At 40.1% G+C, this 16,662-nt stretch overlaps 1 protein-coding gene across 5 annotated transcripts in view; it reads right to left on the bottom strand.

The window, feature by feature from the left end:
* Positions 1-1,695: 1,695 nt before the first annotated feature.
* MAP3K4 (mitogen-activated protein kinase kinase kinase 4) overlaps positions 1,696-16,662 on the bottom strand; it is a 109,291-nt gene continuing 94,324 nt past the window's right edge. For 4 of the 5 annotated variants that reach the window (XM_069487658.1, XM_069487660.1, XM_069487659.1 and 1 more), the window contains 9 exons: positions 15,906-15,986; positions 12,541-12,732; positions 11,358-11,428; positions 9,965-10,081; positions 8,907-9,066; positions 6,866-6,988; positions 6,133-6,239; positions 3,978-4,157; positions 1,696-2,403 (listed from right to left, as the gene is read on the bottom strand). In XM_069487658.1, coding sequence (XP_069343759.1) covers positions 2,383-2,403; positions 3,978-4,157; positions 6,133-6,239; positions 6,866-6,988; positions 8,907-9,066; positions 9,965-10,081; positions 11,358-11,428; positions 12,541-12,732; positions 15,906-15,986 — 1,052 coding nt within the window. In that variant the 3' untranslated portion in view covers positions 1,696-2,382. Of the gene's footprint in view, positions 2,404-3,977; positions 4,158-6,132; positions 6,240-6,865; positions 6,989-8,906; positions 9,067-9,781; positions 9,873-9,964; positions 10,082-11,357; positions 11,429-12,540; positions 12,733-15,905; positions 15,987-16,662 lie in introns of all 5 variants that reach the window. The other variant, XR_011235508.1, reaches the window with a different exon arrangement.

The raw sequence follows: 16,662 nt of genomic DNA, 5'->3' as shown, positions 1-16,662 counted from the left end.
GGTAACATACACAAAAATTAACTAAGAATAGATAATAGGCCTAATGTAAATGCTAAAACTGACTCTAAAACTCTTAGAAAAAACTTAGGTGTAAACCTTCGTGACCTTGGGTCAGGAGATATTTCTTAGCTATATCAAGAGCATAAGCAATAAAGAACAAGTTGATAAACCAGACTTCAAAAAATTTAATAATTTCTGTGCTTCAAAAGACACCATTTAAGAAAATGAAAAGACAAGCCACAGAGGGGGAGAAAAAAAACTTGCAAATCATGTATCCAATAAGAGACCTATATCCAGCACATATTTAACAAGTCTTACAACTCAATAATATGACGATGAATAACCCCATTTTAAAATGATTTTAATAAAAGATTTGAATAGACATTTCATCAAAAGATTTGAATAGGTATTTTACCAGAGAAGATATGCAGATAGTCAACAAGCCCAAGAAAAGAAGTTCACCATTATTAGGGAAATGCAAATCAAAACCAAAACGATATACTACTTCACATTCACTAGAATGGCTATTATCAAAAAGAAAGACAGTAACAAGTATTCGAGAAAGTACAGAGAAGCTGGAATCCTCGTGTGTTGCTGGTGGGAATATAAGAGGGTGAACCACTTTGGAAGATAGTTTGGAAGTTTCTCAAAATGCTGAACGTGGATTTACCGTATGACCTAGCAGATCTACTCCCGAGAGAAATGAAAACTGATATCTACATGAAGACTTCTAAAGACATGTTCAGAGCAGCATTAACCACAATAACCAAAAAGTGGGAGCAATTCAAACACCCATCAACTAGTAAACGAATAAACAAAATGTGTGGCATATACACAAAATGGAACAGTATCCAGCAATAAAAAGGAACAAAGTGCTGATGCATGTTACAACATGGGTAAACTTCAGAACTGTGCTAAGTGAAAGAAGCCAGATGCAAAAGACCACATTGTAAGATTCTATTGATATGAAATGTACAGAACAGAAACATCTACAGAGACAGGAAATAGCTTAGTGGTCAGCTAAGGCTGGGGGTAAGAACAGGCAATGACTGCAAATTTGAGATTTCTTTTTGGGGTTATGGAAATGTTCTAAAATGAGATTGGGATGACAACTGCAAAACTACATAACTACACTAAAAATCATTGAACTGTACCTTTCAAATATTACACAAATAACTCAAAAAGCTGTATAAAAATATAATCTTCAAACAAAATCCTTCTGTGATGCCAACATTCTCCGGAAATTAAATTTCTTGGCTAAGAGGATCTACTACCCTGAAGGAAGGTGAATACAGAAGCTGCTTGAGAAATTACTCACCCAGGGTCAGCTACTATGTGTAAGGAGTAAGTCAACGATCTTCCAAAAAGATTTCAGGAAGCTTTAAGGTCAATCTTTAAAAAAATTTAATAGCAAAAAGAAATAAAAGAACACCATCAATGACATATAATTTGGGCTATTTTTGAAAGCTAACTGCTGAAATGTTTACATTCTGAAAAAGAGGCTTTCTTATCAGATCATTCAGCAGTATTTACACTGACCTAGCACCTAAATAGCTTGGCTTAAAAACAAACTGAGCTCCCAACATGTGGTAATAAGGCTTAAACTTTTATGTGTTATAAATTTGCTAGTTAATATAAAATAATTAAAAGGGCTATCTTACATCATTAGTGTTGTTTCATTTATTTCCTTCACTTGCAGCGAGCAGGTCCTAGATCCTAAAGGAGCACATGAGTCAGTGCCCGTTCTCAGCACACCTGATTATGTGCCTTCTGTTGAGGAACACATGGGTGAAAACAACAACCTCTGTGTTGGCTCATCAGCTGTTAACCATTAAAAGACAATATAACTGAGCCTTCCTAAAATAAACCATTTATTGAAAAAAGAACCTTTTTCTTAAATTTCATTAATCAGCCTTTTGCATAACAAACCTGCAGCTTGCCAACAACAAAAAAAAAAAAGGTAAGGTTTCACAGTCAGTGCACTCGACAAACAGGAGATTAAAAACAAGGTCCCGGACGCCCTGATAACACTACAACTTCTTTTGAACCTAGAAAGGTCAAAAACGCTACACTGATGTCATGGTTCTCAGTCACGCGAAAAACAGAGGAGACAGAGGCGATGGTCCGTGTACAGTAGTAATGGCACTTAACATGCAGCTTCTTTAACCTCGTGGACACCATCCCTCCAGAGGACCCTGTGCCACGTCAGATAAACAGGAGCAGCAGGAGAAGTGACGTTTGTCACCTGTGCAGTCTTCAGTCTTGGAAGGTTAAAAAGGCTTATACTGCTTCTCAGCACAGTCTTTATGTAAATATTACATACAGTAGTGATTAAGAGAATTTTCCAAGTCCACACACTACTAGGCCACAGACTGATTAGCTTCATTCTTCATCTGTGCAAACCTGTGAGGAAGCAGGACAGAGCTGAGCCCTTGCAGAGGCAGGTGTGTACATGTGCACGCACACGGCACAGTTCTCACAGGAAGGCCCCACTGACCCATCCTCACGCTCCCGGTGCTGCGCTGGGCACAGAGGGCAGGGCTTGAGCAATGCAGCCAACGATGGCAGTGCTAAGTTACTGCTCCAAAGTTCAGCCTGGGAATTGACTACTGAAAGCATTTTTTTAAATGTCTAAGTACAATTTCAGGTCAATACAAATTGTTTCTGTACTTAGGCCTAAGTAAGGCCTAAATTTATTTAACTACAACTCCCTAACGTCTCCACAGCTAATCCACTTGCTTGGTGCGTAACCCCACTCACCAGGAAGAATGCCACCCACTCTTCTGCACCTTCCTTCCCTTTGCTAGAAGCTCCTCTGCAGGGCCCTCATGATGCTGTTTCCACCACGGTTCCATTCTCATCCTTTTCTTGTCTACAGCCTCTCCCAGCAACACTTCTGTCTCCTAAATCTGTACACTAGCTCAAATCCCTCTTGAGTGCCAGCTCAAACTCTCCAAATGCCCATCTGAAATCTCCCGGAAGATGTTCCAAACACACCTCAAGCTTCATCTACCAGAGAGGACCCATCACCTCCCTGACCTGCCCCTCACCCAGCTGCCTCTTTCCCTGTTTTGGTGAATGGAGTCTACGACCTGGTGACACAAACCAGAAACCTGGGAGCCACCATAGACTCTTCCCTTCACTCACCTTCACATCCAACCAGGGGTCAGTCAGGGCCACTGTAACTCCTAAAGATCGCTGAGAACTCACCCTGAACGCCCATCCCCAATCCTTTAGCTGCACTTAACTTCCTAACTAGTCTCTTGCCTCCTGCAGAATGATCTTTCTAAAACACTATTAAATCATGTTATGTTTACAATAAAATTGAAATTCCTTCATGTTGCTCCCACTTACTTTTCCAGCCTTCCCTTTTGCCATTTTCCACACCCTGTGCTCTTTGGGATGGGATGTACCTACACGAGTTCCTTAACTGCATCACCCTCCACGAGGGAGCTTTCCCCACCTCTTCCCTTTGCCTGCCGTACCCCTCCTGCCATTCCTGACCAGGCCAGACCCTCTCAAATAGCTGAGGCAGCTCCTCCTAGAGAAAATAATGAGATTACCTGACTGCATTAAATTCCTCTTCTCATAACCCTACATAGCATTCTGACCGTTCTTAACATAATGATTAGTTGTTGCTAACCTGCAGTCATTACTAACCTGTCTACCCTCCAAGTAGACTATATATTCTTGAGAGTGAAAATTACGTCTTTCATCCAGTCCCATTTAAAATTCCATTTAACTGTCTCAAGTGCATCTCAAACGCTCCATCAAAATCGACTAAGTAGAACTTGAATGAACATTTTCCAAATGAAAAGAACATATACAAAAATCTGCAGCATAATAATACATTTAGTTCTTTCCCATTTCAGACATAAGTATTTTATATTTAAGTTTCCAAATTGCCCCAAGGACCATATGCAAAATAGAACTCAAACATTTAAACACGAAGACAACTATCCAGCAATCTGACAAACCTTGACAAACGAATGGTCGAGGAGCTGGCTGGCTGTCCACCTCATCTTTGGGTCACTTTCAAGGCAGTGAGAAAGGAAGTCCTTTCCTTCAGGGCTTAATCTTTCAGGAATTGGGGGCTTATGCCCCATTCCCACTTTATACATAATCTGAAAGTTGTGTTCATACTCATGCCAAGGCCTCTAAAAAGACAGGGAAAAAATCAAGTTTTAATATTATGTGGCCATAAAAAATGCAAATGCCCAATCTCTTTTTAAGCATCTCAAAATTAATGTGTATCAAGAGTCAGCAAACTTTTGCTGAAAGGGCCAAATAGTTAATACTTTAGGCTTCCAGGTCATATGGTCTCTGTTACAACTATTCAGTTCTCTCACGGTAGCATGAAAGCAGCTACCTACAATATATAAATGAATGGGTATGACTGTTCCAATAAAATTTTATTTATAAAAACAGTTTGCCCACCCTATTTGGGATGTGCCACCAGTCCACCTTTATCTAGAAATCATCTCATGCAACTAAAAAATGTAATACATAACATATAAAACCCAACAATTCTCTTATAGGGATGTTTAATATGCTATCTTGCTGAAAAATAAAAATTCCATTAATGCAAAGCAAAGTTTAGATTATTTTATTATAACCGTATGAAAAAAGAGATTCACAGTGGAAAGAACTAAGTTTGTATGGCATTCTGATTCATCTACTATAGTTACAGCCAATATGTATTCTTCAGTGTGAGAATCTGTTCTCTAATGTATGGCTTGGCTGAAATAACAGAGATCATGGCCATCTTCCTATTTTAATGCTAATAGAAATAACATTAGGTAATATTTATTGAGCACTTATTATGTGTGATCTTTTTCAGCCACTACAAGGTACAGCTGATAACGATTTAACTAATTTCCTACTAATAACACTTAAGAGATTTCTAACTTTTTTGCTGTATAAACAATGCTACACTGACATACACTGTGTATACATGTTGTATACTTGCTCATTAGTTTTATCTCCATCAGAAGATAAATTTTCAGAAGTACAAATTTCTTAAATTTTGATAGAGATTAGAAATTGTTCTCCAGAGCATTGTTACCATTCTGAATTTCTGTCCATAATGTGTTTCTCCTTACACCCTAAAGGTATTACCAATTTTTAAAAATGTCACTTACACACTAAATAAAAGGCTGATCATCTTTTCATGTCTTTTTGAAACTAAAAGACAATTTTTTAGAGCAGTTTTGCATTTACAGAAAAATTTGAAGATACAGAGAGTTCTCACATACTCCCTCCTGCTCCCCACACAGTGTCCTCTGTTATCTACACCTGGCATTAGTGTGATCCATTCCTTACCACTGATGAACCAATGTTAACACTGTTAACTGAAGCCTGCAGATTACATCAGGGTTCGCTCTGTGTTGCACATTCTGTGGGTTTGGACGTAAGCACACTAATGTGCATCCATCATCACTGTATCCTACAGAAGAGTTTCACTGCCCTAAAAATCCCCTGTGGCTCTACCTGTTCATCCCTCCCTCCCCAAATTCCTGGCAACCACTGATCTTTTTACTGTCCCAATAGTTTTGCCTCTTCCAGAATGTCATATAGATGGAATCACACAGTATGTAGCCTCTTCAGGCTGGTGTCTTTCACCACTTAGCCATATGCATTTAAGCTTCCTCTATGTCTTTTGTGGCTTATGTAGCACAATTTCTTTTTATCACTGAATAGTATTTCTTTGCATGGGTATAACTGTTTGTCCCTTTACTTGCTGAAGGACATCTTGGCTGCTTCTGAGCTCTGGCAATTATGAATAGAGCTATTAGCATTGATGTGCAGGCTTCTGTGTGACCTGCATTTTCAAATTCATGGTCTCTTTTTGTAATCGCTTACTTCTGTGTGTCTTAATTCAAGGTCTATGCTTCTGTAACTTTACTCATAAGAGTTCTTTATGGCACATATGTTATAAATATCTGTTTCCTAGTTTGCCGTCTGTCTTAATCTTATTGTGTCTTTTGACAAGTCACATTTTTATCTTTAATCATGATGCCTTAAATGCAGAAAATATGTCCACAGTACTGGTAACAGTCAAACTATAGTTACTGTTCTGCCAATGTACAATGCCCTCCTGAAGTCCCGCCTCCAGGTGTGGGCTCTGCTCACCTTCCCAGTAACCATCTCTATGACAACACACCCCAGACTCCAGATGTCAGCCGCTCGCCCATGGCCTTCTCCTTTAGCGCGAGTGATGACTTCAGGTGCCATGTATGCTTTAAAAGTCAGACACAGTGTTTAGTCATGGGTTATAAACACAGCATCATGTATTAATAGAGCCAAGCCATAAATTAATATTGTATAATATTCTTTCCCTGAGTTACATAATAGAAAATATCAAAAGCTTGCAAAAATTAATAGATGATTCAAATCTACTTGTTGAATGGACTTTTTAGGGGCCAAATCCTCTCTTAAAAGACAATTTTTGAATGTGAAAATTTTCAAATAAATTGTATTCACAATTAAACTAGGAAATTTAAACTGCAGAGGAGGAGACAAAATTTTATTACACTAAATGATCAAAACAAAGAAATTATCATTTAACCATAGTGTTGTTTTGATTAGAATAATTTTAATAAAACCAATGCAAACAAGAAGTGTTTTTCTGGGGGGAAAAAAGAGGCTTTCCGCCTCTAACTTTAAAGGAGAAATTTAATTTACCAATCTGACAATTGCTCTCAGGTACAAGCCCAAGTGCATGAGGGAGCGGCAGTCCATTTTGTACTTGGAAACCTTTACCTGCTCTCCCAGTCCCCACTGACAAAGAAAGGTGAAGGCTAAGCCCAGGCACCACGTACACTGCGTAAGTCGGAGTGCAAAGACTGACCGAGCTGGTCCCTACCTGCTGTCCCCAGTGTGCTATTCACTTCACCAGGCATGGTCTGGGCATTGTTTTTAAGTTTTACTGAGCATCCAAAATCTCCCAGTTTGATTAGTCCAGATGAGGTAAGGAAGATATTGGCACCTAACAAGAAACAACCAGTTGTTAAACAGCCTCCAAAACACAATGTGAGCATTTTAAAGTTTACATGGTAATCTAAACTACCAGGAACTTCATTCACAAACTAATAGAAAAGTTTATGAAACTTTACTTAAAAAGTACAATCACAAAAACATCTGTGAGTCTTATTCACAAACATTAATACAAAGCAACAAAATTTTAACGTCAGTGCAGGTAGCTTTGACCAATAAATTCTGAACTGAAATGTACGCATAAATTCTAACATTAAAAACCCACAGAAACACTTAAAAAGAAATTGCATACAGAACACAAATGCTTGTGATGGAAGTCCCTGAAAATCAGAGTTGTACGCAGTTAGCAGCTTCTTTTACAGGAAGCGCCATGTAGACAAGAACTGGTACACTGCAGTTTTTTAGAGTCCTAGCTGAGGCCACTTTTGGATTTTTTTGAATGTGACTGAAAACAACGTTCTGTAATTTTCAAATATTTCTACAAGCAATATACATGCCTAACTGGTCTTCTAGTTGGAATCTGGGGTTATTGCTCATCTCTCAGCTTGGCCTTTTGCTATAGGGTATAAGATATTATCACTCCAACTAAGTCATGCATTGCTGGCATCATGTCCTATGGTACCTCCTTCAAAAAGCAACACACAGCCACTCGAGTTAGACAAGCAGCCATACGACGAGTGAAGTCTAAGAGTTAGTCCTCATGACTTGCGTGCCCCCAGAGTTGATGGTCCCCACAATGGATGACACAGTGGTGACTTCACCTTCTGGTGAAGTCTAGTTCAGTCTACATTGCTCATTCTTAGCCATGACCAACCATGAAGTATTTGATAAGGATACCAGTGAGCTGACCTGATTCAAGGACTCTGAGAAATTCTCTTTGTGCCATGGAATATAACAAGAAGATACCATTTTGTGACAGTGAACAAAGACTGAGTATGATGTTTGTGCAGGATAACTAGAAATGGGCAATGCCATGGCCTGATAAAGAGCCAATTAAGCGAACGCCCAGAATGACCCCAGGTAACAAAGCAACGTGGTGCACAGGCAGCCACTAAGACTGGCATATGCTGCGTGAGCCGCAGTACAGAGCTCGAACAATGTCTTACACTCAGACCAAAGTAGACTCTGGTGTGATCCAGAACAGCCCCCCAGACTGGGTCTGGTCCCTGGTCAGAAGTCAGGCCAATTTTTAAGTGCATGTGTTTAATTAGGTTAACCTCAGATATATAATAGAATGAAACTCTTCAGTCTAGGGCCAATTAGACACAAAAATACTTTCCCACTTTAGTCATCTCTGAGACTCCCAAATACAAAGGTCCAGGGCATGATGTGGTTAAGACAAATGCCACAGGGACAGTTCTGAGACACAAGCATAGTTATTTCCCTCATGCCAGAAGAGGAAAGCACTTTTAATCAATCAGCATGACCAAATTAACCGTTAGCAGAACTCTAATTTGGAGGCTGGTGTAAATAAACCTTATTCTTGTCTCTAAAAACATAGCCTCATCTTATGACTTATACAGGCATTTCTCATGTACTGTCCCTTTACATATTCATGACATTCATATAGAAATATACAGGAAGTCTGGACCCAGGAAAAAGAAAGGCAGCTTTAATCACGAATGTCTAGTAAGTACAGAGGCTATGCCAAATCAGCCTATAAAAACAGCGAACTTCATTTCTGGCAAACAGATTCTCTAAAAGCAGAAAGAGCAGACTTTACTGGATGGTGACATGGGTTCTACACTGTTTCTTAATACAGGAGTCTTTATAAAGCACATTTGAAGTAAAGGTATTTCAATCTAGAGAAATAATATGTGGGAGTGGAAACACGCATCTCTGGAGCACCCACTGTGTGCTGGATACCAAGCGACTCTCATGCACAGCAGCATGGCACGTGTGGGGATTACCTTTAATGTCACGGTGAACGATGCCATGCTCATGGAGGACATTGATCGCAATGGTGATCTGCTTCGAATACAGCCTAATCACATGTTCCTGAAGTCCCAGCCTCGACACTTCTTCTAATGTGCCCTCATCACAGTACTCCATGAAGATGTACATTTCTTCCTGCGGGAGGAACAGAACGCAGCCCTGTGTTTATGATTCTCCTTACACGCAGGCTAAGTGAAAAGTCTGAAAAACGTCATAGGCCACGCCCCAGAGGAAGCTTCTTTCTAACGGTGTACTACACTTGCCATCCTGAGTACTGAATGTGTCCTACAACAGTCGTTTCTCAATCTCCTACCAAGGTGTCTGCCTGCCTCCTCTGTCTGGAATTACACAGCCTGTCGGGATAAGAACATCGCCAAATCACAGAGGATAAAATTCTATAATCCTCTGAAATTAAGTCTGCTTTATAATCTCAGACAGGGACCAACAGGGCTGTTCCTACAAATATATTATTAAGTACTGAAACACATCCTTTTCAAACATGAATTTATTTGTGAAAACATTAAAAATTATCAATATCCAACTTCCCCTGAAAGCTCGTGCTCTGCACCAAGATACTTGAGGTTATCCGCCTTCCCTCAATGTGTTTCTCTCTAAACACAAGGGGGAAAATGAATTTGAGGTCTGAATTTTCTCCCATTTCACAAGTTCCTTAAATACATATGAAAGAAAAACTCAGTATTACTTAGCAGTGTACTCAACAGTGGGTTCAGCAAAAAGTGGAGAGAACAAGTCACAAGAGGCGGTGTAAGGGGCTTTTTAGAAGATCTTCTGACTGGCAGGATGGGTTTCAGTGCTTTATGTCGGGTTGAGACTACAGTCTACAACTTACATTTTAGGAAGAACTCCTCTAGTTTCAGAGAGAAGGCAGAAATGATGTAACTCATGGAGATTTCCTGAGAATTAGGCAAAGTTACTGTGCTCTGAAATGAGAAGACCTGTGATGTAGAACAGGACTCCATTTTGTGCCCTCACTGATTCCTCACACAAAGCAGTGTCATTAGGGTCGGCTTACTCTATGAAGCTCCACACCAAAATACCGAACCAGATTGGGGTGTTTGATGCCTTCGAATATTTTCAGTTCGTCTGCGGTTTCCTTGATAGTCTTATGGTCATTAGGTTGAAATCGAATCTGTGAAAGGAAAATTACGGATCACCATTGGTGCTGCATCAAACCAGAACACTACCACCTCGAGTCCCTGACACCTTCAACATCAACCCACAGGACTACAGTCAGTCTGTTTGTGACTTTACTTCCAAGTCTTCTTTGCTTTGTTGTCCCTTATGAATTAAACAAACTTGCCTTGGAGTATCTGACGAGATAACAGCTAACAAGATCACTATCGCAACTGCAAACTGAATTACCAAAATCATTAAACATTCAGTAAGCAATCGCTGCTGTTTAGGTTCTGGGCAAGATAAACAGATATGATTTTGCCCTTAAGAAGCTTCCAACTTTTTTAGATTCCCATGTAAGGGACATCATGTGGTATTTCTGTTTCTGTGCCTGGCTGATCGCACTTAGCATGTCATCTTCCAGGTTCATCCATATTGTCACAAAGGTGACTACAGTAAATACTAATGTATTTCAAAACTGCTAAGAGAGTAAATTTTAAATGTCTCACTATAAAAAAAAAAGGTAAGTGACCTAATGAATATATTAGCTTGATTCAATCATTCCACATCATATACAGATACCAAGACACGTTGTACCCCATAAATACATATAATTATGTGCCAATTAAAAATAATAAAAAATAAAGAAAAGTTTACAACCAAGCTGGAGGAAGGCACAGAAGTGCAGGAAAGTGCAGCACAGAAGAAACAGTGCAGCAGCTCTGGAGAGGCGTGGGGTGAGGGAGGCAGCGCTCCAGGGAGAGGGTGGCTGCTGGGAACACCTCCCAGCTCACCGCCACCCCTCTCTCCCTCCCGAGTCACACTGGACAGCAACAAGCCTTAGTTCCCAGGATTTGCCCTACTCTTCCCCACTCTAACTCTAGCTATGAAAATCCTAATTATTTTTGAAGCTTATCACAAATGTTATCTTCTCCCCCCTCAATCTGCTCTGTAAGATGTTATTGTAACTACTCTCCTCTAAGCTTTTATCAGACTTTATTTCTGTCTCCTTCTGTATGGCACTTCTGATACCTGTGCTGTGTTAGAATTATTTGTGTATCATCATCCTCACTAAAATCATAAGCACCTTCACTGTCCATAAATGTTACCTAAGTACACCTGCCTGGTTGGTCCTTACTGTCTAAATGCTAAAAAGCAGGACTTAGGCCTAGACAACTCACTACAGATGGTACTGAAGCAGGCTCTACGCACAAAGAACTGAATGACCACCAGTGTCTTTACGGAACCTCTATCGCCCAGAGCTGTCAAGCCCCAGTGAGCCGACGACTCACCTCCTTCATGGCCATCAGCTCCCCCGTGTCAACGCTGATGCAGGTGTAGACCTTCCCATACTGGCCTTCCCCTGTGAACGACAGGAACAGGTTCCTCTTTCAGTCATCACAGCTAGGTTAAGTTATTTAAACTTATAATAATATTGTCCAATTATTCTGGATGCATATTTATATATAATTATGTTTGCTATAGTTTACTACTGTAAGACTCAAAATAGTTCTGAATGTTCCCTAATATTAATAACTGAAGTCTTAGGCAATCTCTTCACTATGTCTTATCTGTAAATATCTTTAAATAGAGTAGAACTGACTTGGGCAAATGCCAGGAGAGCCATAACGATGACCAGTAAGCAGCCCTGGTGCACACTGCTGAGCCCTCATGCCCCTCAAGGAGGGATGGGCTGGGGGGCACGAGCAAGCAGCCGGGAGTGAGCTCACTGGTGCACCTGCAGTGGGGTGCGGGAGCAGACCTTCTCCTGACAGACCTTCTGGGATGTTAAGCCAAGGGGACATACAGCTGAACAATACAACAATAATTAATAAAATTTATAAAGTTCTTGATTTTTAGTGTCTTTTTCCCTACCAGACATCTCTAAGGGATCCTCAGGTTTCCTGAGGCTACCAGAGTCCTATATGACAACTGTGTTTCCCCTTCAGACCTAACTGCTTGACAGATAAATGCATTTAAATAGGGGGAGGGTCTGAAATGTAATCAGGCTTCTTCCCTCACACAATCTGCCCTCGTTATTTTACAGGAAGCAGTTTTACCTGGAAATTAATTAGGCAATTTTTGAGAAAAGAAGATTCTCCTGTCCTTATTTGTATCCAGCCTCTCTTCAAATAATGTTCTGGGAACAGGTAAAAAGAATACAGACTAGAACAAATAGGTAAAATTTCGGTACTTCTCCACTGGCAACTTCTGGAGTCACAACGCAAAATGATTCAATTTAATGAACCATTTAAAAATCTTTCTAAAATCTCATTTTGTATTGCCCTTAGAATACATCTTACAAATTAAACAACAAAAAAACTAGCCCCCCTCTGCAAAAAGACACAATATATTAATATATTTGCCACATCTATAAGAAAAATGGCCAACTATATAGGACTTAACCTAAAGAAGTGTAACTATCGCTATTTCTTACAGAGACAAACTTCATATTATGGTCCTTAGTTTCCTTACCAATTTTGTTTCCTCTTTGCCACTTGAAGGTCACCTTCCTCAAGCCAACATGCATAACATTATCATAGGATTTAGGAGTATCACAAACTTGACCAATGATATTCTTTCTTCTCATTTCTCGGTACCTCTTTTCTTCAAACAATCGGACTGATTTCTGGATAGCTTCTATGGGTCCTTGTTTAGAAGCAGAATCTGCAGAGAGAACAGCAAACTCATTAGTCTCAATCACTGTTATCAAGTCAATTTCCAACAAATACCAATAAAAACTGAGCAATATACATTAGTACTCCATTATAGCAAGGTTTATCATTATATACTGAGATAAACAGCAGGTGAATTAAAGTGCTTCAAAATCTAGTAATTCCAGCATATACTACCCATTATACAATACACACACAAAATATAAGCTACTCAGACAAAAACTATTTCCCCTCCCAAATTGTCGGTTAAACCTGTGGTTCCCAATCCCCTGGCCACAGACCAGTACAGGTCGCTGGCCTGTTAGGAACTGGGCCACACAGCACGAGGTGAGCAGCAGGTGAGCCCGCGAAGCTTCATCTGTGTTTACAGCCCTTCCCCGTCGCTAGCACTACTGCATAAGCTCCGCCTCCTGTCAGATCAGCGGCAGCATTAGATTCTCACAGGAGCGCAAACCCTACTGTAAACTGCACATGTGAGGGATCTACGTGCGCACTCCCTATGAGAATCTAACGCTTGATGATCTGAGGTGTTGAGGCAGTGATGCTAGCGCTGGGGAGCGGCTACAAATACAGATTATCATTAGCAGAGAGGTCTGACTGCACAGTAAATGTAACACGCCTGAATCATCCTGAAACCATCCCCGCACACCTCCCACCCCCCTGTGGAAAAACTGCCTTCCATGAAACTGGTTCCTGGTACCAAAAAGGTTGGGGACCACTGGGTTAGACTACTGCAGTTACCAACCTGGCTCTAGTTTCTCCTCTCTCCAATCCACTCTTGTTTGCCAGAATTATTAGAACATAAAATGTGATTATGTTACTTTCCTACATAATTTATTTCACAGTTCTCCACTACCTATTAACCAAAAACCCAAACTCCTTCACACGGGACTCAAGGCTCTGCAGAATTTGGACCCAGTTTAGCTTTTCTGAATCTTCACACTAGCCAAACTAAACACTCGTGAAACACACCAAACTGTTTCTCACTTCCATGACTCCTTCACACTTTTCCCTCTGCCTAAAATATCTTCTTCCTACCACAGAACCTGGTGAGTAAACCCTGCTTACACAGCTCAGCTGAAATGCCATCCCTCTTCTAGGAAGTTATGATTAGAATGCCTGGGATAAAATCCTGGCCTCACCATTTTCTAGGTGTTTGAAAATGGGCAAGTTAATTGACTTCCTTATACATTAAATACTTAATCAGTAAAATGAAGGTAATAATACCTGATTCACAGAACTATTGTGAGGATTTCATGAAATAATACTTGTAAAGCATTTAGTTCAGTGCCTGGAACACAGGAATACTCACTAAATACCACCTATTATTATTATTCCTCATTTTCTTTTCAGGCTCTACATCTCTGTTTCTCCAACTAATTTATCATGATTTACAGTAAACATACCTTTCACACATATAGATATCCAAAATGACAGTTTCATGAAACATTATCACCCTTACTACAAGTGATTATGACACCAGCCTGTTCTTTTTTAAAAAATGCTGATCATGTTCACTAAAATTTTACAACCCACCAGTGAGTCACAGCCCGTAACTGGAAAACCACTGGTTTGTGCACATCTCTATGACAGTACTTCTCATACTGTGTCCTAAGACCCTGAGTTTTTCTGGCAGACAAAGAGATCCTTGAAGATCAAGATGAATGTAAGGTTAATCTAAGAAGAGGAATTCCCAAAAATTCATAATGTTCTAGTTACAGTTTCTTACTACAATCACTTCTTTAAAACATGGATCCTAGCTTGTTTCCTTCCTATGTCACCCAGCACCAGACAAGCTTTTAACAGCTGTCCACTGCCAAATATTTCTGGGAAAGGCTTTTTTTTTTTCAGTAACAATTTCTCAAGATTTCTCAGTCTTTAGTATGTCAATATGAACTGTTACTTCCCAAGAGGACCACAGTTCCACGTGGTTCCCAAGTTTACTTGACCACCAAGTATTCGTTTTGAAAAGCATGGCGAAGACCTGGGATCCGGGGGAACTGCTGGTTACATGTGAGCCTGAACTCCCTGGACACACACCTAATCTGTCACCGGGCTTGTCAATCACGACAACAAAGTTGTTTCTTGTCGCCATTCCCTTTTTTAACTCCCACTTTAGTCCAGTATCCTATATTTACACTGAATTACTGCAGTGGTGTTCTAACTCATCTTCCCATTTCCTCCCCAATTCTTGCCGGCAGGTGAATCTATCTCTGAGCGTCTTAAATCCCCATCCTCCTGCTTCCCACACACACCAGGTGCTCAAGAGCCTTCAGGGAGTGGCCGCCACCTCTGGGTAAGGCCTTAATTAACCAGTCACTGAAGGTTGTCCACGATCTGACCTCCCCTCACTCCTGCAGTTTCACCTGTATTTACATCCACACCAGCCAGGCCAGCCCTGCTGGTCTATTCTGTAGTCACTAGGCCTCCAGTATGTTTCTTTCTAAACCTTTCTTCTTGGCTTGCTGCAGACCTGTCTTCCCTTCAAGGGCCAGCTCAGCCTCCTTTCTCCATGAAATCCTTCCAGACTGCGCTGGGCCTCGGGGGACAAATACTCTTCTGATCAGTCCCACAGAGTTCACAAGGGCACTGCAGTGGGGAGAGCACTGCACTCGGACACAGAAGTGCCTTCCAGTCCCAGCTCTTTACCACCTTGACCAAATTAGCCCTCAGAAACTGTTTTATCATTTAAGAAGACAGCAAGATCTATTCTGCCTATTGCTCAAGATTGTTGTGACAAAAAAATACATGAAAGCATTTTGCAGACCCTAAAGTTCTAGAACAGTGATTTTTCTATTTATTCTTTTGATAATATTAATCAATCCCCTACTCACAAGTTCGTTCCCTCAACTTGTTAGCATAAAAAAAGAATGGTTATTTATTTCACAAATATTATAATCCTTCCATGTACAAATAATTATGCTGAGCTGCTTTAAGAATATAAAGACGAGTAAAACATATTCTTGATCCAAAGGAATTTATAATTCGTTAAAAGAAATAGAAAATATACAGATATAGTACATAATAAAAAGAGATCTCAGAGATGTAAATGGGATCACAAAACAGTAATGTAGAAGGTCTAATAATTAAGAAACCAAAGCAACTTATAACTGAAATTGCTCACCTTATGCTTAAACATTTTGAATTCAACATCCTTTGTCTTACCTTTAGTCTGGCTGATAAGTGTCCGAAGTTCCCAACTTCTTCGTGTTGACCCACTTGAATCACCTCTTGGATACGCTGGTTCTGCAAGAAGTATGCAAATTAAGATTTGCAAATTTATGCAAATTAAGATTTATGAAATAAATATGCTTGAGAACAAGCCTGAAATGGTGAATGGCAATGGTTACCATCCACCTCTCCTTTCTGGTGATTAACTTATAGTGTATATGATATGGATGCAAGAAACTATCGCTACAATCAATTCTAGAAAATTGTACCAAACTAAGAAGTTATTAATGGGGCAACAGGATGTTAATTATATCAAACTTTCCACAAGTAACGGACAATAGAATACTTCACAGAAACTGGATTCCTTGAGGACCCCACTCAAGAGGTCGACTTCAGGAGTGCAGCCCTGTTAGGATCAGAGCAGTGACCCACTTCCTGGGCAAACACTCCCGAGGGCTGCATTGTAAGAAAACTTCTGCATATGATCAACGCACACAGTGTGTTTTGTACTTTTAAAGTGAACGAAAGTACTCAACAATGGAAATACTAGGAAGAATAACTTTTTTAAAAGCAAAGAAAGCAAACCTAGAAAATGCAAATACAGCTAAAAAGGGCACCTATAATAAAAAGCCAACATGTTTAGCATTAGACCTTCTCATAAAGCCCCGTTGCTTCTTACTCTTCATTCCTTCAGAAAGGAATGAATACAGGAATCATAAAGGAACCCTCGTGAAGGTGCTAACAACAGAAA

The sequence above is a fragment of the Eulemur rufifrons genome, chromosome 15 (genome assembly GCF_041146395.1).
Source record: "Eulemur rufifrons isolate Redbay chromosome 15, OSU_ERuf_1, whole genome shotgun sequence".
Lineage (NCBI taxonomy): Eukaryota > Metazoa > Chordata > Mammalia > Primates > Lemuridae > Eulemur > Eulemur rufifrons.
This window is presented reverse-complemented; position numbering and strand designations above follow the sequence as displayed.